The sequence below is a fragment of the Pipra filicauda genome, unplaced genomic scaffold (genome assembly GCF_003945595.2).
Source record: "Pipra filicauda isolate LSUMZ 115617 unplaced genomic scaffold, ASM394559v2 scaffold110_size2237424_pilon, whole genome shotgun sequence".
NCBI lineage: Eukaryota > Metazoa > Chordata > Aves > Passeriformes > Pipridae > Pipra > Pipra filicauda.
Window position 1 is genome coordinate 2,081,679 of NW_024103552.1, and position 25,591 is coordinate 2,107,269.

At 38.0% G+C, this 25,591-nt stretch overlaps 1 protein-coding gene across 4 annotated transcripts in view; it reads right to left on the bottom strand.

Moving 5' to 3' along the window:
* CPQ (carboxypeptidase Q) overlaps positions 1–25,591 on the bottom strand; it is a 150,078-nt gene that overhangs the window by 99,257 nt on the left and 25,230 nt on the right. For all 4 annotated transcript variants that reach the window (XM_039382460.1, XM_027717599.2, XM_039382456.1 and 1 more), the window contains exon 3: positions 18,964–19,171. In XM_039382460.1, the coding sequence (XP_039238394.1) occupies positions 18,964–19,171 (208 nt within the window). The remainder of the gene's footprint in view (positions 1–18,963; positions 19,172–25,591) is intronic.

Sequence of the window (25,591 nt, forward strand, 5' to 3'; positions counted from 1 at the left end):
AAAACATTTGTGGCAGACACTAAGAATCCCAGGAAGCACCTGATTAAAGTTTACATACATGCAAAATATGCCATGTATTAAGTATAACATCTACATAATAAATTGCTTAATAAAGCATCAAAGAGTACATTAAAAAAAAATTAAAGCAAATTAAGGCCCTTTTATGCAGAGATAACCAAGAACTAGAAAGGCTACTGACCATATGGCAAGACCTGAGCAAGAATTAACTAAATAAAATAGAAATTACTTGCAGACTCTGTGTGTAACAGATGGAGAGAAGCATTCCTGAGTTTGGCTCAAAATAGGGCAAAAAGGATGTAGTCCAGGAGAAAGAATTTTTGTACTGGGGGCGAGGAAGATATTTTCCATTGAGTCTGAATAAACATGAGTTTTTGACTATTACTTCTAAAGAAAAAGGATTTTTCTTAAAAAAAAAAATCTCTTATATTTACCATTCCCTACCCCTTGAAAAGGAAAAGAAAAGCAAAGCATCACATAAAACCAGCTAGAGAGATCACAAAGCAACCCTTACTTGAAATCAGCATTCAACTTTACAACATTGGTACCTACAGGCAAGCAAGGTGCCCCTTCATTGTCATTTGGTCCTGACATTCTTGTTCAACAGCTGACAAGATTCAGATAAATAAAGTGGACGAATTTTGCTTTTGATAATCCCCTAGATTTCACATCTCAGAAAGGATTTAAGAGAAATATCACGGTATGAATAACATAGCAGAAGAAAGGCTCCAAAAGAAAAAAAAAGCATTTTCTCTGTTAGAAGTGCATGTCAAATGACTAGTAAGGAACAGATGAGGTTTCTATCCTACAGGCAAGTGTAAAGGAAGAATAAAAAAATCAAGAGACAGTTTCTCTTCTGAGTAAAACAATCAAATGTGGAGAAACTAAAAAATGTGAATGAAAAGATGTGCTGCTGGTGTCAGGTCAGTTCTAAGTCTTATTACTGTGGTAGCTGACCTTGCATGCTTCTTTACTTTGTTCCTGCACTTCCAACCCTTATCTCTAAGATAAGCTAAAATGCCCAGGGAAAAATAATCTGTGTAAGAACTAGTGCTTCAAGCTAAACTGGATACTGTGATGGAAAATATATCTCAAATTAAAGCCTCATGCAAAGATAGCAATCTCCTAAAGAGAGAAGTAAGCATGACATTACAAGAACTCTAACATATCTAAAAGAAAAAAAACCAACCAAAACTTGATTATACAAAAGCTTACAAAGATCTACTTCAGCCATAATGTGTATGCACACACCCCCAATGCACCATTCTTCACATCAACCTCAAAAAGCAATCTAGGGTTTGGAAATACAAAATGAATGTTATCTAAGTGTCTTTAGTTTACTCACTCAAATAAAACACATTGCAAGACTCTAATTACATATCTGACCACCTATTTTCTCCAGGACCCATGCAATATTCACTGTACGAACCACATGTAAACTAAGAGTTCATATTAGATCAGTTAGTTTGTTATTATTGACTTAAATCATACAATACATTCATGAATGAAACCATGACTATATTAATCACTAGCTGTAGCCATAGCAGGATCACAGCCTTCACTCTCCGTAATAGCCTCACATCCTCCTCATACTTTGCTTTCGTTTTTATACTTATATATTCTACATATCACAAAAAAATCCCCCCATATACAAAGCTTTACATTTCAAAGTGAGTGAAGAAACATACTGTAGCAAAACAGAAGGGAAACTATACATTTTGCTTTCGTGCTCAGCTATGGAAAAGTAGTTATTCGAGTGCCTCACTTTTGTAACTTTCTCTGCATCAGAAGCAGCATGGCAAGGCCTGAACTCTAGTCAAGTAAATAAATCCCTTTTTCCAGCACCATAATGTCCTTACAAAACAAAACTTGTCCTTGTGTGCACTCAAACTGTGTATTCTCACCACTATCTGTATAGAGAGGCCGAACTGTAATTGCAATTAGTCAAATGTCAAAAGTATTGTTAATCTTTTCAGAAGAATTAGGTCTATACAAAATAAAATCAAGACTATTCCCTATTTACAGCCACTTGGCAAAATATAAAAGAAATAAATTCAGCCTAATTTTGTGCTTCTGTCATCATTTGTCCCAAGATTCTCTTGCTTCATTTGCTTCTTATATTGTCTTTTTAGGATTTGATTTGCTGGTTTACAGTAAGTTGAAATGATAACAAGACTGTTAAATTCGAAACCAAATAGAAATATGCACAGAAAATTTTAAGAAGCTAAGGAGTAAAAATACAATACAAATATGGAATTAATAATAAAGCAGTCTGGTACCAAAGTTAGAATATTTGGAATCTAGCCATACAGTCTCTTCCAGATTGCTTTGTACCAATCTTTAATTGATGTAGCATCTGCACAAGTTTAGTGAAGTGTAAGAGAGGCTCCAGAAACTACCAGCATTACCAAGGAAAATTCCCTTTGAAAAAGAGTACAAGATTACTCTGTTACCACATGGACTCCATTTACATTAATATTCAGAAAACTGCATTTAATCAGCACTAGGCACCCATTAAAATTAGGCTTTACCAAGCAAGCATAATAGCTTTGCCATGATTACATATGTCCTAGGCTACAGAACGCAACTAACACGTATATGTTTGTATTCCATTATAATATTCAGTACCACAAGCACCAAGGGAATTCTATGGTAAGTGCAGAATTTTTTTAAAATAGCATGAATTAGATACGGGTTTTCAAACAAGAAGCAGAAAACAACTGTGAATGGTAAAATGATCAAATGAAGAAATTTGAATGAATTCCAAAGAATTCCACCCCAGGACTATCCAACTGCTGGGAAAGTAGAAAAGTCCACACAAAGCTTTCCAAGGATCTATAGGAAATGGAAGTTTGCATCGTCTGCTCTCCAACTGAAAAAGAAACTTGTTGAATCTTACAGACACGAGGATGACTCTCCAGCAGCTGACAACATCTTGAGGGAACTATTTAATTCATACACCTGTTTGGCCTCCTTCTGCTCAGTATGAACCACCAAGCTCTGTCCTCCTGTATTTACATCCCTGCCTTGTGAGAATGCAGCTGCCTGCTGCATGCTGCCATAGATATGTTAGCAGAGGGCTCCTGAAGGGAACACCAATGACAATCCTAATTGCCAGCAGCTGCAAGGCTTCTGGCTTCATGGGCTTTTTTTTTTATTTTCTTGTTGAACTCCTGGCTTCCCAGACTTGAGCCAGAGCCTTATTTATATCTTCACTGACACCCCTCTATCACCAGAGACTAGTGAGCACACAAGAAAAACTTAAAAAAACCTCACTGAGAACAGATGTTGTATTTTATACCTACAGGAAGGATATAAATAAATCCAAACAAACAAACAAAAAAATAAAAAACCAAAACAACAAACCCCTCCATTCTCTTTATTTGGAAAGCAGCGAATCAAAGATGCATCACAGGGCTAGCAATACAAAAGCAAACTAAGTAACAGCTAGCTGTCTAGAATACTGACCTGGCCTTCCTACTTCCTCCATTTAATGATGTTTTTTATTATTGATAATCAATTCTTACATTAAAATTATCAGGCACAAAAAGGTGTGAAGAGGCACCAGAGCTTTCAAGGTAGGCTCAGTCACCATATCAGTACTTCCAAGTCTCTGATTCATTGCAGACAGGAAGTAGCAAAGAAGGTCAAGATCTCACACACAGAGGCATATACCTTAAGTCACCAGAAACGTGAGTCTCCTCTGACACTGAATTTAATATATCATGGGACAATACAGGGAGGTTCCTCCTCCTTTCAAAACATGGTCATGGTAAAGGATAACATGCAGTCAACATCCAGTGAGCTGAAGGAAAACGGTAGGAATGGAGGATACTGGTCTTACCACCAGTAAATAAAACTTCTCCCTTTTAATCAGCTGACCACAGAGGTAAGTAAAAGGGAGTAAGGTCTGAAAGGAGGCAGGAGAAAGCCTCAAACTCACAGAAGAGTGTGTGGATGGTGTTTTTCTTCTTTCCTTCCTTCTCCATGCCACACACCATTCAGAGCAGTAGGTTCTTTGGACACTGACCTCCTTAAAAAACTGAACTACAAACCTATCTTAAATGCATTTAAAAATACTTTTCCCCTTCAATAGGTCAGAGTGATGCAAGCAAAGCCTCATGGAGACACATTTTCAAAGTGTAAAAAGGAAGACTTGAGCATCAACAGGAAACACAAAGGCAGTCTAGAAAAAAACTGTAAGGTAGGAATGGGAGTGACAGAGGGGAAGCATGTCTCTGAAGACAGCAGAACACAGAACAGTATCTTAGTATTAAAGGTAACTACGTGAATGGATAAAAGGGGAGACTTTTTAAAAGTAAAAAACTACAGTAGAATAAGATAGTTATTATCACTTTTGATACCACAGAATTAAATCACAGAAGCGAAACAGATGAGAGGAAACAGGGAAATCTAGTCATCTTTTGTTTGTGAGTATAGCACTGTTTCCACTGAAAATCTGTGGCAAAGAAAGAGCAAAGAAAGAGCAAAGGGCCTGACTGGATTCAATATCAAGCCATGAGCAAACCAAAAGCCACTACAAGACATCTGTCTGGATGAACCCCTATATTTTCTGAAGAAAATCGAAACTCTAAAACATTTTCACTACATAAATGCTTCTTTTGCTCCCACAGATCTAACTTCTATAGAATATTAAACACCTTTTTGCTGTTCTATTAACCAATCCAATACCTTTGCCATTCAAGTAAAAAAGAGAATAAAAAATATGTTAGTAAAAATAATAAGAGACGGGGGCACCACTTATTTTTCCCCTCAACTGAGAGATTTTAGTGTCACGTGAAAGCGACTGTTTTTACATCACCTGATCATTGTATTTGCCTGTTATCTAGTTTACAGATTATACAATGACACTTGTGCATGTAAAATGCAATGTAAATGCCTAAGTGATAAGAAAACTAATAGTATATTACACTTATTTGATAAACTTGTTCTCCAATAAACGGTATGCTTTTATTTTCAAAATTCAGGCAAGTCTTGCCTGTCACTCCAAAGTTACAGAGACACCTGGAATTTTTCATTCTTGATCTTGACATCCATTGTAAACAGAAAAGTTCTTTTTAGGAACAGAATATATTTTTAAAGCTTATTATAGTATTACAGCTCCTGTAAACTAGGACTTAAACATCGAGCACAATAAAATGTCATGCCAAGTGTGAGTGTTCTTTCCCCAGCTGTATTTGTTGACTGTTGACTGTGGCAGATTGTCCCAAAAGCTTCATAATCTACATCAGATGAAATAAAAAATGACCCAATAGGTGTGTCTTTCCTCTGAACAGCTGCTTTCCTGGCAATTAGTGTTGTGACTGGGAAACAAAGAGTGTCAGGCTGAAAAAAAAAAATCTTTGCAGTGCAAACCATGTTTGAGAGAATGATTGAGTAAGTTCTGTGATCTTCTCATGCTACACATTTCTTTGGGAGCATGCAGGAAGAACACCCAGTACAGAGCAGTTTTCATGAGGAAATTAATGTTGTAGTTTTCTGAGGAAATAGTTGAGTCTTTAGAATTCAAGTCATTTTCCTTCCTCAAAAGGAAAAGAGAAATTGCTGACAAAATGCAACACTTTCTCAGTGTTTTGGTTTTGATATCAAGTTTGTTGTGATCTTCAACGTATACTGTATAGTCATATTATCTTGCTTAATGTTTGATGGTTTGTGCTCTTCTGATTTAATCTTGGAGATACACTGATTCTTTCATCATTTGCAGAAGGGGAGGGAGAAGATTATTCTCAATGCCACTCTTACATTTTAAGGATTTCTTTAATATCTAATAGTGCCTAGGAGTCCGTGCTGGAAAAGGGACTCTCTGAAGCAATACAATTTTCACTCATTTTCATCAGTTGATCCATGTTGCTCAGGAAAATGTTGCTGGAAAAAAGGTTGCAGGCTGGAGGCTTTTGTTAGATTGTAGAATAACAACAATGACTTTTGTAGTCTGTACGTAAATCAAAATGCACAAGTGATTTTGGACTAGTCTGACAAAAGTATCTTTTGTTGTCTGGTGCACAAACTTCTGGAATCAGTCTTGATTTTCCAGAGCTAAACAGTACATAGTTTTAATATCTTTTGTTGAGGCATTTTTTGTGTGCTTCACAGCCACCAGCAAACTAAGGAGAAGAAATCCAAATATAAATAAGTCAGAAACAACTGGTTATATTCTGTTTCTTATTCTTAGAATAAATGTTCTTCTGTTGCAATCACAATAGATTAAAAAGCCATAAATTGCAGTGAAAGCTTAATCCTACTTAATAATAGTAATAATGAAAAGAAGCATATAAAAGACGACCCCTCTCTGTTTCCCAGAGTATTTGCAGTATTCATATTAGACAGCCAAGGCAGAAGTCACTGTGAACAGGGACCAGGAAATCAAGGTAAGGTGAAACAGTTTAGCAGAAGTCACAGACACTAGTCACCTACCCAGCTAATGGGAACAATCTATAAATATCAAAGGCCAGATTTAAAAAGGAATATTGGAAGAGAACAAAGTTACAGATTTAGGTTTGTACCACCCACCTAAATATAGAAACAAAATGAGAGAAAGTATAAGATGCCTGAAGGAGAGGACAACAGGCAAGTAATCAAAGCTGGCAACACTGGCAGAGCAGAGACAGGAGTTGGCACCCCTCACTTAATAAACCTGAAGGAGAAGAATTTTCACCATTTAGCCCTAGCCTGCAGGCAAGACCAAAGAATTAGTATTTGATGCAACAAGATGGACACAATAAGAGATGCACAGGTGACTGATTGGATTTGAAGAGGAAAAGAAATCTGGAGAAAAGGATTTAAGCAATTGAAATGGTTACACTTGCAAGGCACAAGACTGCTTCTACAGAGAAGAGCCCATTATTACTCTTGGCCATCGACATTAGGCTACATCTAGAAAAAAAATTATAAACAACAACTGTGGAATAATTGGCTCTGACTTCCTAAAAATTTGTGTGCCATAAATAAGGGGTTTCATCATACAAATAGGTCTAGCTAATCATACGTAAATGTCTGACATACATCATAGTAACACAGCAGGGTGAGGCCATCCTACGTGAAGACAACATTTCATGAAATAACACAGAAATACCCTACCATATGGGCAAGCCACAAGCAAGACTGTGGGAAGTGGAAGAAACAGCAGAAACGAGAGGCCCCCTATACCCTGAAAAACAGTGCAGGCATTCTTATAAAGAGAAATCATAATATGTTGGAGTAAACCATACAAATTTAATCACGTTTAAGCAAATAAAGCAAAACAAAATGAGGAACTGGCATTTCCAAATCCTCTGCATGCATCAGGAGTTGAGCAGAGAGACTGTGGATATTAACGGTTGAGTTGCACATTAAATATATTTTAAAATTGGCACCTATATCTGGTTACCTGTTTGTTTTGCATGACATAAGTAAAAAGTTACGTATCAAAATAAAAAATTATGTTGTCTACATGAGATAGATTTTGAAGCACACAAATCCAGCCAGAGTCCCTCCATAAACCTGTGGTCACTTTTGGAAATGAGCAGTGAATCTTGAAAAGAATACTCCAGATGCTTTAGACCAGATATAACATATTTCATAAATAAAACTTTGATATATTCAAGCTGAAATGGTTTTGTAATCTGTAGACAAATTTTAGTACCATCATCAATTAAGAACAATACTAAATAGACAGAATAAGTCTCTTGAGTAATACAGAAAGTAGAAACTATATTCAGTGGTAAATACAATCTGGAAAACCAATTATAAGACATGAAAATAATAAAATATGATATGCAGGTGAATCTATACAGTAGACCTTGTACAAGCTGTTTCAGCATTGCCTGGAACAAAATAAAAAAAGTGAGTTGCTTGTTGAGTGTAACTTGAAATGAATGTGGTTTATTCCTTTTTTTCTTTTTAATGAAAAAGAAGAATATTAGGCTAGGACACCCCCAACACCAATTCTATACCATTCTGGCACAGCCATTCTGGTAGTATTTAATGTTTTCCACTTGCCCAGAGCCACGTGCTCATGTGCTCTAGATATGAACACTCCAGATAAAGTCCTAAGTGCTGCACTTATACAGAAAAAACATGGAGAATTACAGAGAAACAGAATAACAGTCCACATACTTCTCAGATCTTATCAGTAGCTGAAAATAAATACACACATTTTGAAAATAATTCACTGGCACTGTATTACTTAGATCCCTCTCTGTAATCGCTAGCTTTTTGTTGTTAGGTTTTCCTTCAATCCTCTGCAATTATAGTCACCACATACTAGTGAGACAGTTGTCAGTGTAATCAAGAAAACTGAATATTGTAAGAATATTAAAACAAACCTGCAAGTGATGGATCAAGACATTACAATCATTGCAGAGGGTTCTGAACTTGCTAACAGGGCTTTCATAGGCACAGCAACTCATACAGATTCAGAAGGGGTTGGCAGCACTGAAGAAAGCCGGAGCTGATTAGGGAGAAACAGGAAATCACAGAAAACTGCTGAAGTTCCCAGTGCTCAACCAAGAGCAAGCACAGCTGTAACTCCTTAAAGATCAGTACAAGAAACCCAAGATTTGGCTGTTTTATACACTCAACATCTTTATATACATGAACCGTAATGCAAAGGCAGAATAAAACTGTTCCTTTAAATCTTATAACTCCAGAATATTAGCAAACCTAATCAGTGGGTGCTCACGGTACCCAAACAAGATCAGAGTTAACCACAACATGGGTGGCCATCTAGCCACCAACAAAATGTGTGACTCAGTAATGGTAGGGGAGTGGCTAGGCCAGAAAAGAAGAAAAAAACTTTTGAATACTACATTGATAAAGGTTTGCCTTGAAAAGCTATCGGTGAGGAAGCTAAGATTTCAATAAGGCCCTTATCCTTACAGCATCTTTCTGGATAACAGAGTCTGTCAACAAGGATTTTACTAGCCTGTCTCTACCAAAGTTACAAGACACTGTTTATATTACTGTACACTAAATGGATGAAACTCTTCACAATTACATGAACGTATTCCTGAACAGGAGTAGTCAAAACCAGGAGGAGGTAGAGAAAGTGCTCGTAAGTCTCATCAGCATTTTACTGACTTTGTAAGAAAACAAGTATGCCAGGTGTGTGAAATTACCCAGAGGCTTCAGATGTCACATGAAGCCCTGTCTACTGTAAAAAAAAAAAAAAAAACAAACCAACCAAAATACAGAGTTAAGTAGTTCAAAGCAAAAAGTTTGGCAAAAGCCAAGGAGAGATTGGGATTGAAGAAACATCATCTACAGATTTCTCACTATTATGAAGTTACCTGAAATCTGATTCCTTAATCACTGTGCAAATAGCAAGAACCACTGTACAATATGATCAGCTCCTAAAACACAGGCTCCATTTCTTCTAACAACATCTAAGTTCTCTTGGTGACAGATAGGGTTTGCCCAAAAGTGAGCACAGAGACTACACTGAAGAATTCAGTCTGGCATGCTGGCCTTAAGGGAACATAGGAAGCAAAGTAAAAATTAACAAATTGTCAGTCAACAACATATACAGACACCCTGGAGGGAAAGCCTCTAAGTGCAGGGTAAGAAAATAAATCCCACAGCACACCACCAATTCATATCTCTAAGGGCAGCAAGACAACATGCACAGTGCTATAAAACATAACTAGAATCTTTCCACAAGCTCCCCAGAGACTTATAAAACATGGTCTGCTCTTATTTCCTCTTTCTACACCACAAACAAGGGTTTCATCCTTGTTTGCTGCTCACTTAGTAGAACGGGAGACAATACTGCTGTATCCTATTGCCTCGGGATATTGCTTTAGGACAGTCTTTCATTGAGGTGCTTCCTATGATCAACTATTGTTGCTACGCAAAACCCATAAGTGAAAAATGTTCACAAATAATCAGTGGTGTTTCCTGATTTCTTCAGTTGTGCTACAGCACTACTGTGGCATTTCTACAATTATCACCCAAGTTCTTGCTGCCTTTATGTCTTGTGCATTCCTCAAGCCTGTGCAAAGCAGATGAAGATGCTGCCTACTCAGAAAGAGACTATTTTTATAAAAATTCTGCACTGTTAAAAGTCAACATGCAGAATATCAAGCAGGGCAGAGTCAAGTTCATCCGTTTTCCAATTCTCTCAGAGGTCAGTTCTGAACTACCTTGACCACAACTGCATTCTCCTTCCCACTGAAAGGAAATAACTCTTCAAAACACACATTCACTCCCTCCCCCTGTGCGCTTAAAACTCACATGCTGAGGAGGAAAAAACCCACTTGAAAACACAAGGCCATAATAAGACTAGGTACTCTCTTACTGAAAGATGGTAAAAAGCAAAGAAAGTTTCTTGAGCAAATAAATTAAGGCATCAGATCCACACATAATGTGGGCAAACTCTTTATTTTCAGTACTTTCAACAAGAGCCAACTCCCTGGAAGCAGGAGTGGTGGTAACCCTTATCACAGTATGCACCAGGACCAAAGAACATAGCATTGCGAGCAATCACAGAAAATTCCAGATACCAGCTTAGAACTATCACAGGAAGTGGAAAAAGAAGGTAAAATTAGTCGATTTTTTTTACTTAAGGGATATAGAAACAGTTTACTTTTACACTCAGAGATATGTCTCGCACCCCAGACATCCTTTGAAAAGCATTTCTGGAAAAGTAACAGTAATTTTCTCCCTTCAAAACACATCTTTCTCAGTGTTTCTTCTTGACAAAAAGGCAATCTGGTTTAGCCATTTCTATAAAAAGATTTCAATAATAATAATGTTTGATTTAATGTACACATCAGCATCAAGAAGACTTACTTGGCTGGCATGCAGTGAGTATCCCTAAGTTTATCTTTCCTGACTTACAGAAAGCTTTGTCCCTGCACTCCCTCTCCGAATTGCCATTTGATAATCAAGAACTACAACCTGCACTGATGAAGTAAATCTTTATATTACAGAGGGCACATCTTTGGCCACTAGTACAGAAATTACATCATAAACAGTTTAAATTATTACACAAGTCATGTGAATTTCTTAAATGTCTCATGTGGTATGTCCATATTAGCCTTTTAGTATGAATAAAGAATGGACTTTTGAAGTGAACCTCCCAAAACCCTTGGCTGCCCGATCACCAAGCAGTTTCTGAGCACCAGAGTTATATCTCTTTCTCATGAAACTAAACCAGAAGATGTTCTCAGCAAGTGCACCTAGCAAGGCTCAACACATGCTAAGTCTCAGCTGTTGCACCTAAATCTTTAATGCAACTTTTTTTTAAAGTGGTTTAATTATAACATCGGATATAAAAACTCCATTGCAACACCCAGGATTTTTGTTCTGAAAGATGTAAAAATGATTTGCAATTAGAAGAGGAAAAAGTTTGGACAACCAATCCCTAATCCCAAGAGAACAAGACACAAGTTTATTTTATTAACCAAAAAACAAGGAAGCAGGTTTACAGATGGACTACCCCTTCAGACCTGAGAGCCCAAGGCTAGTTTTATTAGAAGCAAAGAAAAAAATTGAGAGGACTGAACAGAACTGTTCAACTCACATACCACATGTGCTAACAGGCCAAATGCCAGAGTAACCGCAAATTCCTGAACTGACACAGCACTTGAAGAGGGGGCCCAAAATTCAAATGCACCCAGGGCACTGGCAGCTCACACACATTAAGCCTGTACAAATGGCCAGAGATGTTATGTGTCGGCTCCTCTCCAGCTGTACACCCTGTGACCATCAGACAGGCTGGCCCCTGAGCACGGCCAGATATGCCACTGAGGCTGCACAGCTTCAGCAGCCTGGAAAATCTTGTAGTCACAGGGGTCCTATAGGCAGATCAGAAAAAGGAGCATACCAACACTGAGTGAAAAGAGGGAAATAAAGTAAAAACTTACAAAATCTATTTATTCAAAAACTTCTACTTCACTTTGTACATATGAACCATTTTCATTCTTTTCATTTCAACAGGTAGAAACAGCAAACAATCTTAATTAAACTCAAATGCCTGAGGAAAGCTGATTTTTTTAGTTGAGTATTAATCTGGATGACCAGCGCCATGCTACAACTGGCACTGCTACTGAAAAAATAGTGATGACAAAACTATTTTGTGCTACCATAGGCTTGCTTGTTCACAGCAATTGTTCTGTTTATTAAGTAATCAAAATAAAGGAGGTAGTAAAAATGAAGTGTTTAAGCTGTAAGGCTCCTGAAATTATTTGAGCATGTAGGTCAAGTTTTAGAAATTTACATATATGTCAAGATTTTTTGTCTGAAAATAACAGCTGGTGGTCCAGGTCATTTAATGGCCAACAGGGACGGCTTTCTAGGGCAAAGTGACCTGTCTCACCTGCATGACTCCCAGCCTATGACACATGAAAGGGAATACAGGTCTGCTTTGCTAGACCATGTGCACACAGAGCAACAGAGATGCTCAGGGACCCGACCTCATGAGTAGGCTCATGAGTAGGCTCATGAGTAGGTCACACCATGTTGAGTCCCCTATTAACAGCAAACTGCTCTCATGCTCACACACAAGTCCTAGCCAGTGCTTACCAGCTGAAATACAATCCCATAGAGACAAGGCACTTCTTCCCCTCTATGGACAGCAGAACAGGTCACATGAAGAAAGATTCCCAAGATGGTAGCAAAAAATTAGGTATACTGGCATTTATAGTGGAAGAAGCAGCAGAACAGGAGGGGAAGGAGCCTTCAGGGTTCATGACACAATTAGAGGATATAGCTTCAAAGACAGAACACCCACTTTAAAGGCCAGGTGCATCTTTTTGCTATTAAAAAATTAAAACAAACAAAACCAAACAAAAACCTAAACCAATCGACCAAAAAAACCAACCAAAAAGCAAAAGAAATCCTACTAAAACTACTGTACCATCCCAGAATTCAGAAAACAGAGTGAGCAGAGGAAGTTGAATGTGTCTGTCACTACTGATGTGAATAAGCCCTTACTTTCCACAGACATGGAGTTTTAGGGAAAGGAGGAAGATCTCCCTAGCAAGCAATTCTCATGTCTGGAACCAAAGGCAGCAGACCAAGCATTAGGAAGAGGTGGTGTGGTAAGAACTCACTGCACTAACACCCAACAGTTGAAAAATGCCCCTAACTCACATACTTGCCAGCAAGATTGAGAAGGGAATGAACTGTCTACAAAGCAGTCAGGAATACAAAGGAAAACAGTGTACATACAAAAAGGCATACATGACTATACATAAAAAAACTAAACAAAGTGAAGTTACAAAAAGGGGAAATTAGGATAATGGAAAAGCAATGGTTTTCAAATTCACATACATTCCATGAGATGATATACCAGCCCTGGCACGCCTGCACTTAATTGTGTCATATGCACTGACTTGGGCTATCTATGCAACCTCAGCCACAAATCTTGAGTTGCACTGTGCCATTCATGAATTCATATTTCACCCAGATAAAGCTTTTGATTAGAGTTATTTGAGCTTCACAAGCAGACCTTGTGTCTTGGACACCCGTAGCCTGAAGAAGGGGAGAGAAAGTGACGGAAAATACTTAATTCAGATAAGATGCTGAACTTAGTCCAAAAAGAAAAGAACTTGACCAAGTATGTGTCCTTGTTAACAGTCTCCAGACTGTGTTGAAGTACTACTTGGTCTATTTTGGTCTTGTAATATGTTGTTTGTTGAATTTCTTGTATTTTGGAGAGATTGTTCTGCAGCACTAAAAAAAAAAATTGGGGTCTTGGCATTTATCTCTGAGGATACTTGGGAACTTTCTTTGAGTTCTCAAAAAAACCCTCAGTTTTGCTTCTTTCCAGAGCCCTTAAAGGAGTTATTATTACAAGACACAGTGTTACAACTTTATCTAATCTGTGGTTCTTGAGAAACAAGAAGGATTTACTGAAAGTTTCAGATTCATAAGAGTACATTCACCACAGGATAAATACTGGACCATTTCAACAGCTAAAGGATACCTTTTTTATTTATGAAATGTTTCAAAAATGTACAGCTAGGAAGCAAAAGAAAACAGGTTAGCTTGTTACAATCACTTCTTTAACCATGCCTTGTAAATTGAGTATTTTTATTGAAAAAAACATCCACTACAAACTGGAAACACTCATCGGTTTATTGTACACAATAGTAAATGTATGTATTATTTTAACTTCTACAAGACTATTAATCTCAGCACAGCCAAGCTATTAAAGCAAAAAAAGGAAGTATTCAGATTTCTACAGAAGGCCAAATAACATGGATACTGCTGAGTGATTATAATAATACATATTATTTGAGAAGGTTCATTAAAAATAGTTCTGTTACTCTTATCTCCTAATATCCGTGTTTAAACATTTCAATATCTGTGTTTAAACACTTCACCACCAAATTGCCAGTGCTTCAAGAAATTATTACGGGGAAAAGGAGCCTGCAAGAATGATGGAGAGAGACTTTTCACAAAGGCCTGTAGTGTAGGACAATGGGGAATGGCTTCAAAATTAAGGAGATCAGGTTTAGATTAGATATTAGGAACAAATCCTTCACTGTGAGGATGGTGAGGCACTGGAACAGATTGCCCAGAGAAGCTGTGTATGTCCCATCCCTGGGGGTGTTCAAGGTCAGGGTGGATGTGGCTTTGGGCAGCTTGGTCCAGTGGAAGATGTCCCTTCCACCCTTCCAAGAATTGGAATCAGATGAAATTACGTACTAATTACAGTGACCTTCTCCTAAGTAAAAAACCCCCCACTCTTACATGGTACCTATATAGTAGCATTTCACTCTAACACAAGAGGCAGACAATGCCACGAGACACAACTGCCACGTAACATCGCAATACCAGCCATGTAACTAGTGCCAACATGTCAAGAAGGATGCAGTTGCTAATTTTGTCTCCTATTCACTTAGCAATGCTGCCCTAAATAAATTAATCTACTCCTTGAAACTCAACAGCAAATACTTCAAGTCCTTCACTGTCACCAATGAGTGTCATGAACCCTAATACAAACACATCAATGAGTTTTGCAGAGTATAATCAAGTTCATCCCTTCTTACCTGCCTGAGCCCCCAAGGCACTTCACTCACTCCATAGCTATACTACCACACCTTAAAAAAAAATAAACTGTCACATAATCACTGGTCAAAGATTCCCTTCACACTTCTTGCCCTTGAAAATGTGGCAGACACTTGCCATCTCTGAAACAAGGAACAGCCATCAAGCTACCAGCAAGAGAACAGTGATTTAATTCATGTTGTGATTTCATCAATTATGTCTTGTCAGTAAGCTTTAATAATGAGCCCTAATAAGCCTAAGATGTTAATCTACTAGAAAGTACCTAGTTTTAGCCGATCAGTATTATTCACATTGCAAGATCACCTAGAAATCACACCACAGACTGGCTTACATTGTTCCAGCAAAGAGAGTAAGTAAATAAAAATAAGCAGTCCCCTGTCCAAAAGGCATTGAAATATTTGAAAAACAAACAAACCAACCCCTCAAACAAATAACCCTCCCCCAAAAAATCCACCAAAGCTGATACAGCATAGGAAAAATTGTGATGTTTCAGCTTTCATTTACCCGATCAAAGTAGGATAGTGCAGTGTGAGAAGGAGGATATTTAAGACATTTCCAAGATGTTTTAGAAAACTCCACGATCCCATTATCATTTATTCATATTACTGGCGAACATGTAAACACAGGCCAAGGAAGCTGTGGTCAACAAAGCAGCTGTGGTCAACAAAGCAGCAGCATACAAATTGCAAGAATGCAAGATTTACTTTCACAACATTTAGAAACCTTTTATTTTTTACCCTTCATCTCTCACCCTTCTAACACATGCAGCAGCACAGTATTTCCCATCAGTTAATCAAAAAGGCAAGTAACTTGAACAAACAGTGCCCCAGACACAGACTGATAAGAAGCACCACATCCAGCACATAGTCCATCCAGCACAGCGCACTGGTAGGATAGACAAGGAAGACACACAGCTGGTGATTAAGAGAAAACATAGGAGAAGGCGTGGAGATAAGAAAATCCATCCTGCCTACAGCAATATCTATTTGTTAAAAACAAGACAAAAAGATCTAGTCAAAACCAAGTATCAGAAGTGATGGGCTGGACCTGAATACCTTCCATATTATAGGAAAAAATAGATAAATCAATCACTTCCACATCCAAAGGTAAATGAAGAGAGTACAGAAAGTACACTTAGTGAAAAAATGCTCCCTGGCAGTGTCTAAATTTGAATTTGGTTTTGGGAATGACACCTCAGCTCCCAGTCTCAGTTAAGGATTCAATACCTCTAAACAAACATGCATTTGGCGTCTATTTCTCCTCTCTTTTCATTCAATTTTGAAATAGCTGTAATGCCCATACCTAATCCTAATAAAGAGGCCTACCTTCCGTCTCCATCTCTCATCTCTAAATTTTTCATTACATTTTAAGTTGACTTCCATAGATGCTCTGCAAATAAAACATACAAAGAGCCACTCTCATGAACCCTTCTGCACAGCACCGTAACTAAGGACAGGACAGATCATCTTCTGGTTTTCAGTAAATCAACACATTATAGATTGCAATATTCTGTGATGATACCAAATAAGACTATTTTAAAACATACAATTTTTCATAAAACTGTTTTTGAAATATATTGTACTATCTATCTGTTCATCACTATGAACTATGTTAGAAAATTCTAAGTTTTTGAAAATACATCATAAACATCACATTTGTTCGTCACCAAGAAATACACTAGAAATAGTTTGGGTAATATCTGAATCAAGTGCTTTATATTTGAGAAAGCATTTTAAACAGGTAATGTTTATTCCCCTTCTTTAGGGGAATATGTAGCATTTTCATAGTTTAACTCCAACTGGAAACTAAACACCATGCAACAGCTCACTCACTACACCCCGAGGTGAGATGGGAAGGAGACTCAGAAAAAGAAGAACAAAAAGTCATAGCTTGAGGTAAGAACAGTTAAATAGTTGAAAAAAAAAATTATAATAAAAATTATAATTGTAATTAAAAAAACCCACAAGATAAACAATAGCAAATAAATAAACACCAAGAAAACAAGTGATGCACAATGCAGTTGCTCACCACCTGCCCATCCCCAAGCAGTGACTGGCCCCATCCAGCCACCCACCCCCTCCAGTTTTCACACTGAACATAACATCCTATGGTATGGAATACCCTTTTGGCCAGTTTGGGTCAGCTGTTCTGGCTGTGCTTCCTCACAGCTTCTTGTGCTGATCCTCACTGGCAGAGCATGAGACACTAGAAAGTCTTTGACTTAGGGTAAGCACTACTTAGCAACATCCAAAACATTAGTGTGTTATCAACATTATTCTCATATAAAATCCAAAACACAGCACTGCACCAGCTACTAAGAAGTAAACAAACTCTATCCCAGCTGAAACCAGGTCAAGCATATAAAAATGCTACTAAGAAACTACAGTTTCTTGGTAGTTTCTACATAGTTTCTACACATGCAGAGCTGTTCTCTGCATTTGTTCTAAGACAGTCAGTTGGCATTAATGGTTTCTGACTCTCTGAAGCATTCAAATGATGAAGCTTGCACACTTCTCATATTGCTGAGATATGACCAGTCATGTTCTCTGTGAAATAGTGGAATCAAGCATGTCTCCATGTGCCTGCCCCAGCGACTTCCCAGTTCTAGCCTCAAGAAAGACCCAAAGCTGTTATGACCTTTTCCACCTACTAGCCTAGACTTCTGCAGAAAGTAAACACAGAAGCAGAGATCATAAAGAAACCATGGTGTTATCTAAACAGAATACAATTCCAGGTTACAATGTGGCACACATCTGGGGACAGATTAGCTACTGCCAATGACTCCTCTGTGGGTACAGAGTTACCAGGTAACTAGAGGGAGGAAAAAATGATCTGTATTGTTCTCAACACATACTTGCCAAAGAAAGAATGATGTTACAAAATACAGTACCTGTTGTATAAACTGCATGTCTTCCATGTTGTCTTACATTAAGTGGTTTTATTAACAGAGTTCTACAGTTTAAGCAGTCAAGCTTTGTGTCTGGCACCACTTAAAGCCCCTTACAATCCTGCTCAGGTACGAGAAGTTGGGCAGGGAGATAGGTCTGTCCAGTTTGCAGTCCTTGGTCCAGCTCTGCTGTCTGGGTCTGCCTGACCAGAACTCTCACCACAGCCAGCAGGCTACTACACAAAGATCCCTGCAGGCATTAAGCTCACCAATAACTGTGTAAGATTTAAAAAAATACTATATTAAAGAATGGTGTGCATCTGTCAGCCTTTTACTTTATGGATGGACTACTCTCCATTTTCTCTTTATGCCTCAATTAATGTTTTTCACAATAGATAAGCATTTTAAGTGTAAGCTTTCAGAGTTGGAAAAAAATTCTAGATAAAATAAAGAACTTTGTTATCAACCAGAAAACTAGAAAAATATTGTTTCAGTAACATAATGCTATATGTGATAAATAAGTAATGTACTAAGACATCTAAAAATATTTTTTAAAAAAAAGTAAAAACTTAAAAAGCAGTGTGAGAATTACAAGCCTTACTGCTAAAGTGTTTTAAATAATTATGTTGAAAGCAGACTACTCCTTCATGTAGCACAAGTCAGCCTCATGCTAGGAAAATGACCAATACATTGAAAACTGTACACTTACATTCTAGTCAAACATACAGAATAACCAGTTCATAGGATCACTGACGGTCTGATACATGTTGTCAGGAAAGACATTTGGTTTTGGTTGATGTCAGAATATTTAGGGCAGCCTTAAGAATGCCGGAAGTTCTTTAAAACAAATATCATACAAAACTTGGATCAGTAACATAAAAATTAAAACATTCTGAAAGAATGACAAAGCACCAGGGAAAAGAACTATAGTTTTACACCAAACATCCACTCATAACTGGCAATGTTTAAGCCTGCCCAGAAAAGACATGTGAACTAAAGGGCTGAAATGTGAGTTACAGGGAGAAAAGAGAAAAAATGCTTACCTGTGAATAGAAAAAGAAGTAATAGATCTAATGAGGGATGCCACTGCTCCAACTTTAGCAGCTTCCACTGCTCCCCGTACTCTGTATTGCACAGTTTCACCATAACTGATGAAAGGTTCATTGTAGACAACAATCTTCCCCTTGGCCTCCTGAGATCTTTTATGCAGTTCATCAAAAGAGGTTACCACTATGACTTCTGCCGTAATTCCTGAAAGAAAGTATTACAGTGGTTTTAACATTGCTGTCCTATAGCTCTCCTATGGCCACTTTTAATAGACAGAAAAGCACGGATTGTGCAGAACTCAAGAAATCAGAGATTTAATTTTTTACTGGAAAAGGAAGACTGTGAAATACTTCATCAGGGATTGCTACTAAATATATGTAATAGCACCCTGAGCAAGTCCACACAGTTCTGTAAACCCTGCTATCAGGTTGGTATTAAAACATAATTTGAAGGGCAAGAAGGATACACAGGGAGAATTTTGTTCTCTGAATGTGCTTTAATGCCTCACTGTAATCATTTACAGTACAAAAACATTTGCAAAAGCTGCCTATGGGATTAATTAAAAAAAAGATAGTAATCTTTTCATGGAAATGTTTTGATATGTTGCTAAACAACCTAGCTTAACGTAAGACAACTGGAAACACATATTTTTAGACTGAAACACTTATAAAATTATTTAATCCATAAATTAAATAATTAAATCTCTGCAGTCTCAAGATATTTTGCAGTATGCATTATTATTGTTATTGTTATTATTATTTCTTCATATTTAATTCAGCAGAATACTGCAGTTCTACTGGATGCCTTTCTGGGAGATTTTCCAGATTTTCCATATGTCCCAGTTATGATTCAGAAAACACAGGCAGGTACTCCTGCAGAACTATTTACACATAGTAAGTTAGATTCCACTCAGCTCTTAATTTTTAATAGTTGGAATAGTTTTAAATTTCTGTATTATCTTGCTTGAAAACACAAAGAATGTTATAGTTAAGTAGTGTTCCCCAAAGCCAGAGAACCCTTCTAACTTTTTAGGACATTAATTGAGGAACTATATTTCACAGCATTTGAGAAGTAATTCATTAAAATGACCACTGTGCTTAAAATCCAATTGTGTTGATTGGTTACAGAGATAAGTAGAGACTGCTTAACAACATGGGCTGGTTCTTTGCTTCTAAATGTAGAAGAAGTAATGGATGCCTGAAATTTTAGCATTATATATTTCACCTAAAAGTCACAAAATACATCAGTAAAAACTAAAACTAATAAAAAATGTCTAGCAAAGATTTGTCAAAGAAGTGAAACTATCATATTTTTAAGAATAAATTGATTTTCCTTGGAAAAGTCCTCCTTTTTTTTTTTTTGCTCGTTTGCTTGTGTATGTTGTATAAGAATTATTTAGAGGATTTCAAAGACTTGTATTTAAGGCTGTAATACATGAGAAGAACTGTTAGCAAAATAGGAAGGTAATCTCTCTCAGCACCAGTTTGTCCAGGCTCATGGCTTCTTTAAGATGAAACCACACTTCAAAACCTTAAAGAAACCATTCCACACAAAAGTTTGGTTTCTTTAGAGTTCACTGCTAAGAGGGCAATAGACATCTACTGCTACAGCAAAGGCCTATGACTTTTAGCTACAGAAATACCCTAGTGTCAGAGGTGTACAAATTTTAACTATTCAGATTCTTACCTTTACCTGGCATCGTTTAAGAGAGGCAAACCAGAGAATCGCCTTCAAATTTTACTAGTTGCCTTTGGCAGGTAGGTGAGCATACTAACAGACCCCAGCTGCTTGTAATGAATGGCAGGTTCAGCTGCCCAGCTAAGGAACATCCCAGTAACAGGATCATTTTGGGTATGAAACCCTGCCACTGGAAATAAAGCCAAGTATCTGCAAAATTTCATTTTCCACAAGAAAAGTCATGGTCTCAGTAGGTTGATACTGCAATTTGTATTTCATATTAGCTCTCCCCAGTGCTCCACTTGGATCATGCAGCAGGCACTGGAAGGACACACGTATTAGTGACTATCGGTCAAGAGAAATGAGGAGTGTAACTCTTCTGGGCATTACTTTACTGCATTCATGAACAAACACCAACTCTGAAAGCTTTTTAAAGAAAGCTACAGACAGCTAGTAACTATCTGTAATTCCTAGGAAATATCATGGAGAGGTAAATTTATGGCCCTTCCTAGATGAAGGCATTAGGAGTTTGCACAACTTTGATGATCACATTGCCAGTCGAAATAAATGGCATGGTACGCATTAGCAATCTAAAATTTGTCACAGGCAGGATGAACACAAGACTTATTACAGTTACTCTTTATTAGCTACAGAAAGCAGAAAGTCCATTTATATACACACACACACACACACACACACACACACACATATATATAAGCATCTGTAAATCAGCTGTCTATAACATTGCCATATATAAGAAGTCTGATTCTTGGCAGGAACAATTCTATCTGAAGAGTCCCCTCCTAGCACCTGCTTGCCTGCCAGCAATGATGCAAGGAGTAAATTAGTTCAAAGGGGATTCCTCACAAGGTAACTTATTCTTCCCAAGATTATATGCAGCGAATGTTTAAGTCACTTTAGTATCTAGAGCTATGCATCAGTCTGTGTTAGTAACAAGTTTCAGCAAAGAGTAAGAAAAAAAGGAAAATCCACCCTATTATCAGATTTTAAAACGTGATGAACCTCTATTAAAACTTCAAGGACACTTCGTATGGAATACTGATGTCCCTGGCCACACTAGGGCAAGACAGGGTCAGACTTTACCATATCGAGTATCAGGAATTCCTGAGATTAGTGAACCCAGTCTCTATTGTTTTTTATTTATTACTATTTTAGAAACATTGTATTCATAAACACACAGAAATTTAATCAAGTTAGTTACAATCTATTTCTGTATTAAAAGAATTTAGTAAAGCCAGAAAGAAATATCATTTGCATACTGTTTAATCTTACTGGATACCAATTTCCTCATTACTTAATTATGGCCTTACTCTCTTTTTCCCCCCAGTCTCATTTTTGTCATCCAGTTAATAGCATCAGTCCTTTGGATATCTAGTTACAAAGCCAAATGCAGCTATCATTACTTTGACAATACATTTTTTTCGATAGCAGCAAGCAAACAACTCACACCTGTGTACCTCTCAAACTTCATTTACTGCACACTGTTAATGTAATAACTACGATTTGTCTTACAAATCACACTACGGGACAGTGATGCTACTGATCCACATGCACTGAAGCTGCCACTGTCAAATAAATACAGTGATGAGCAAAGCAATTTTTGCTTAAAACAATTAAAATACGGTAATTTTAAGCCTAGACAAAACAAAGCTGGAAACTGTATCAACTAAGTCTCCACAAAACTTCCCTGTGTATTATATATTTAAAATTTTTCATCCTAAGCATAAGACACTGCCTTGAAATGTCAATAACACATCTAATTGTTCTGATATTGGTGGAAATTTTGAAACTGGAGAAGATGTATCTGAAACATGTCCTGGCATCTGCAGTCGTGAGAGCAAGAGGGAGACAGAGTGCTACCACCTCATTCATCAGAACCAGGCATCAGGATATCAGAACAGGAAATCAATACACCTCATCATGGTAGAGTAGGAGAGAGTAGGAGCAAAACCAGGCCACAAGCACAGTGCATGAAGATGGCAGCCCTGCCTCACAGACCAGCAACATCAGAGCACCCTTGTATCTCACCTATCTCCTGGATGGCTGCCACTTCCCAGATTTCTCTGTTTCCACCTCAGCTCTCCCTACAAAGCTACTTTAGCCTGGTAGCTGATGCATGAAGGTATACTGTATTCCATGCTGACCCCAAGCACATACAGGCAGTAGCCCCAAGCTTTTCTGCCCTCAGCCTGGCTAATCCCATTATCCTTCAGATGCTGATCATCTCCCCAAGATAAAAGTACCATGCCTTTGCTTCTTTCAGATATGGCCCACAAGCACTGTCCTCTGCCCATTTGCAAGGTAGCTTCTTTCATAGAGTCACAGAGAACCTAGATTTTTTTTTGCATGGGTCACAGGATAGAGCTGCACATTCAAAGTTAGATATCTGTCTGGAGAGAAAAAGGTAGTTGTTGAGATAGGTCAAAAGAAAGAAGGTCTTGGGGAGCAGACAGAAAAGGCAAATATATTCAAAGGTAAGTGAGATTAGGACCTGGCATTATATCCTTTTTTAAGTTCAGCACCCTCTAAAATCAGCTCAGAAAACATTTTTCCCCTCAACTTCTATCATAGTTCTCTTAAAAACATGTTGCTTTCCATCTCTCTCCAGGAATTTGTTCGGCTTTCCCCCAATGCCGCATGCAATTCAACTAGATTTTCAGAAAAACAAACCCAAATTCCATCTGTAATGAACTCATCCAATTAAGGTTTCATGTCAGACTGAAGCAAATGAAAGATTAATATCATCACTTCTTTTTTTTCCCCTCAAAAATTATAGCATGTACTGAAAATGTGAAATATTTCTACCACCTAGAAACACACTTGCTCTGTCAACACATATCAATATGTATTGATATAAGAATTATAACATGAAGAAAACATTAAATATTTTAGAGGAACTGTGAAATGAAGAAGAGGGCTTTTATCGAGAAAAAAGATTTTGTAAAATCTGAATATACTTCTGGAAAATGTGACCTCATCTACTCTGTGGACCAGCAAAAATAATTACTTCATGAAACTAAAATTACATAGGAGAGTTAACCAAAAGGATATGAGGCTCTTCAGCTCTGATGCACAGCACAGAGACTAAACGTATTGCATTGTTCCTTAAGAAGAACACAGAGGAAAAATAAGCATTATAAATAATTACATTTCTTACAAATATGACTTACAATTTCCAGCAAGTACTGGATCTCCTTAGAATAGTTTGGTGTCAATAGCATGTAGCTTACTGTGCAGCAGCAAATCCTAGCAGAAAAGGGGTTGGACCCAACACCCACCACAAAGCCTTGGATGCCAAAAGAGCAGGGCAACAAGTTAGGTTCTCTCAGGAGCAGCCCTGCACAGGGCACATGCTTGCTATGCAACGTCCAGGGAGAATCAGGTATTCAAGAACAAGATCCAGAGAGGTCAGTTTCTGAGAACACAGGTGCTCAAGGCAGGAAGTACTGAGGACAACCATTCCCTCCTTAGCGAGTCAAGATGCCAGTCACCGCTGGCTACCCTTTGGGATGAAGGTAACAGTGCCATCCAACAGTGCATGCATAGCCCACACATGCAGAAAATCATATTCAAGTCCTGCCCTCAACTCAGTGACACTGAAAAGGGAAAAGACCTGAAAATTCCATCTCTTGGCATTGGCAATCCACATTTCACTTTGTTAAAGTAGCAATTGGAATTCAGTTTCTTCCCAGACAGCATGTCCACCTCAAAGCCACACAGCTACTCCTGCTCTCTGAATCTTTGGAATGTCACTGCACTAACTTTTGGCCCAAATGCTGAGCCACTGAAAACCACAGTGTCTGAGGTCATTCATGGATGTCATCTTTTACATTCCAAGAAAAACAATAGCATATTTACCATACCACAAGCAGCATTGCTGTAAATAATAGTAAACAATCCAGGCACCCAGTACTGAGGCTCATGGTCTCAAGATGTGAGTCAATAGCTCCTCACACACGAAAAAGGAGGGATCCAGTGAAGGCAGAAGAAGGGTTTTGCCATGCACTGTGGTCTCAGGCCTACAACTCTCTCCAACCCCTGTTCTCAGCATTGAACCCCTCATCAAAGGGTGTGGGATGATAGAGTTAAATCTAGAAGGGATTCACAATTTTAAGGTAAAAAGCAGCTACAACTCCCTGGATGGACTGAGGTCAACATGCTCCCCAGTACAACAACAAACATCTGCTCAGAGAAACAGAACAGAGTGTGGAATGGAGACTACGCGGCCCCCCTTTATTCTAATCTCAGCATAATGGGAGAACACTGCAGTACTAAGACTGTACAGTACCTGTCTGATAAGGGAGAATCAGGATGTTCTGCTGCTGAAGCCAACAACCATGTCGAATCCCCTTCTCGGGTGCCAAACCACAACCACCCGCCCTCTCCCATTAGGTACACCAATCAGAAATAAAAAGTATTTATGACAAGAGCCACTCAAACTCCACCCAAACATAAAGAAAATAGTATAAAAGTAAATTGGGGATAAGTGGAAAGTGGGAAAAGACCTCCACCAAAACTGCTGGGATCAGTCAACGGGCTGAGTCTATCTTCTCCACCCCCAGAGGGACATCTTGGGTGAGAAATATGCTCTACACGCATTAAATGCTGCATTTAGGACTAGAGCTTTTGCTTTTGCTTATCCCATAGCATATTATTTAGATTGCTTCGTATCAGAGCTTGTGCTTGCTTAATACGTGTATCAGTACATTGCTTTAAAACATATTTTTGCAGTAGACACTATCACCGACAACCTTCAAACCTTATTAATCTGCCACAATTTGTATTAATAAAAAGTGTTATTCTGTAAACTGTTAAAGTGAGTCCTTGCAGTTGCTGGTGGCGGATAACACCTTGGCAGGACCCGTTGAGGGGTCCTGGCTCTGTTGAGTTCCCCCTAACAAGGGAGGCCAAAGCACCCTCTGATCT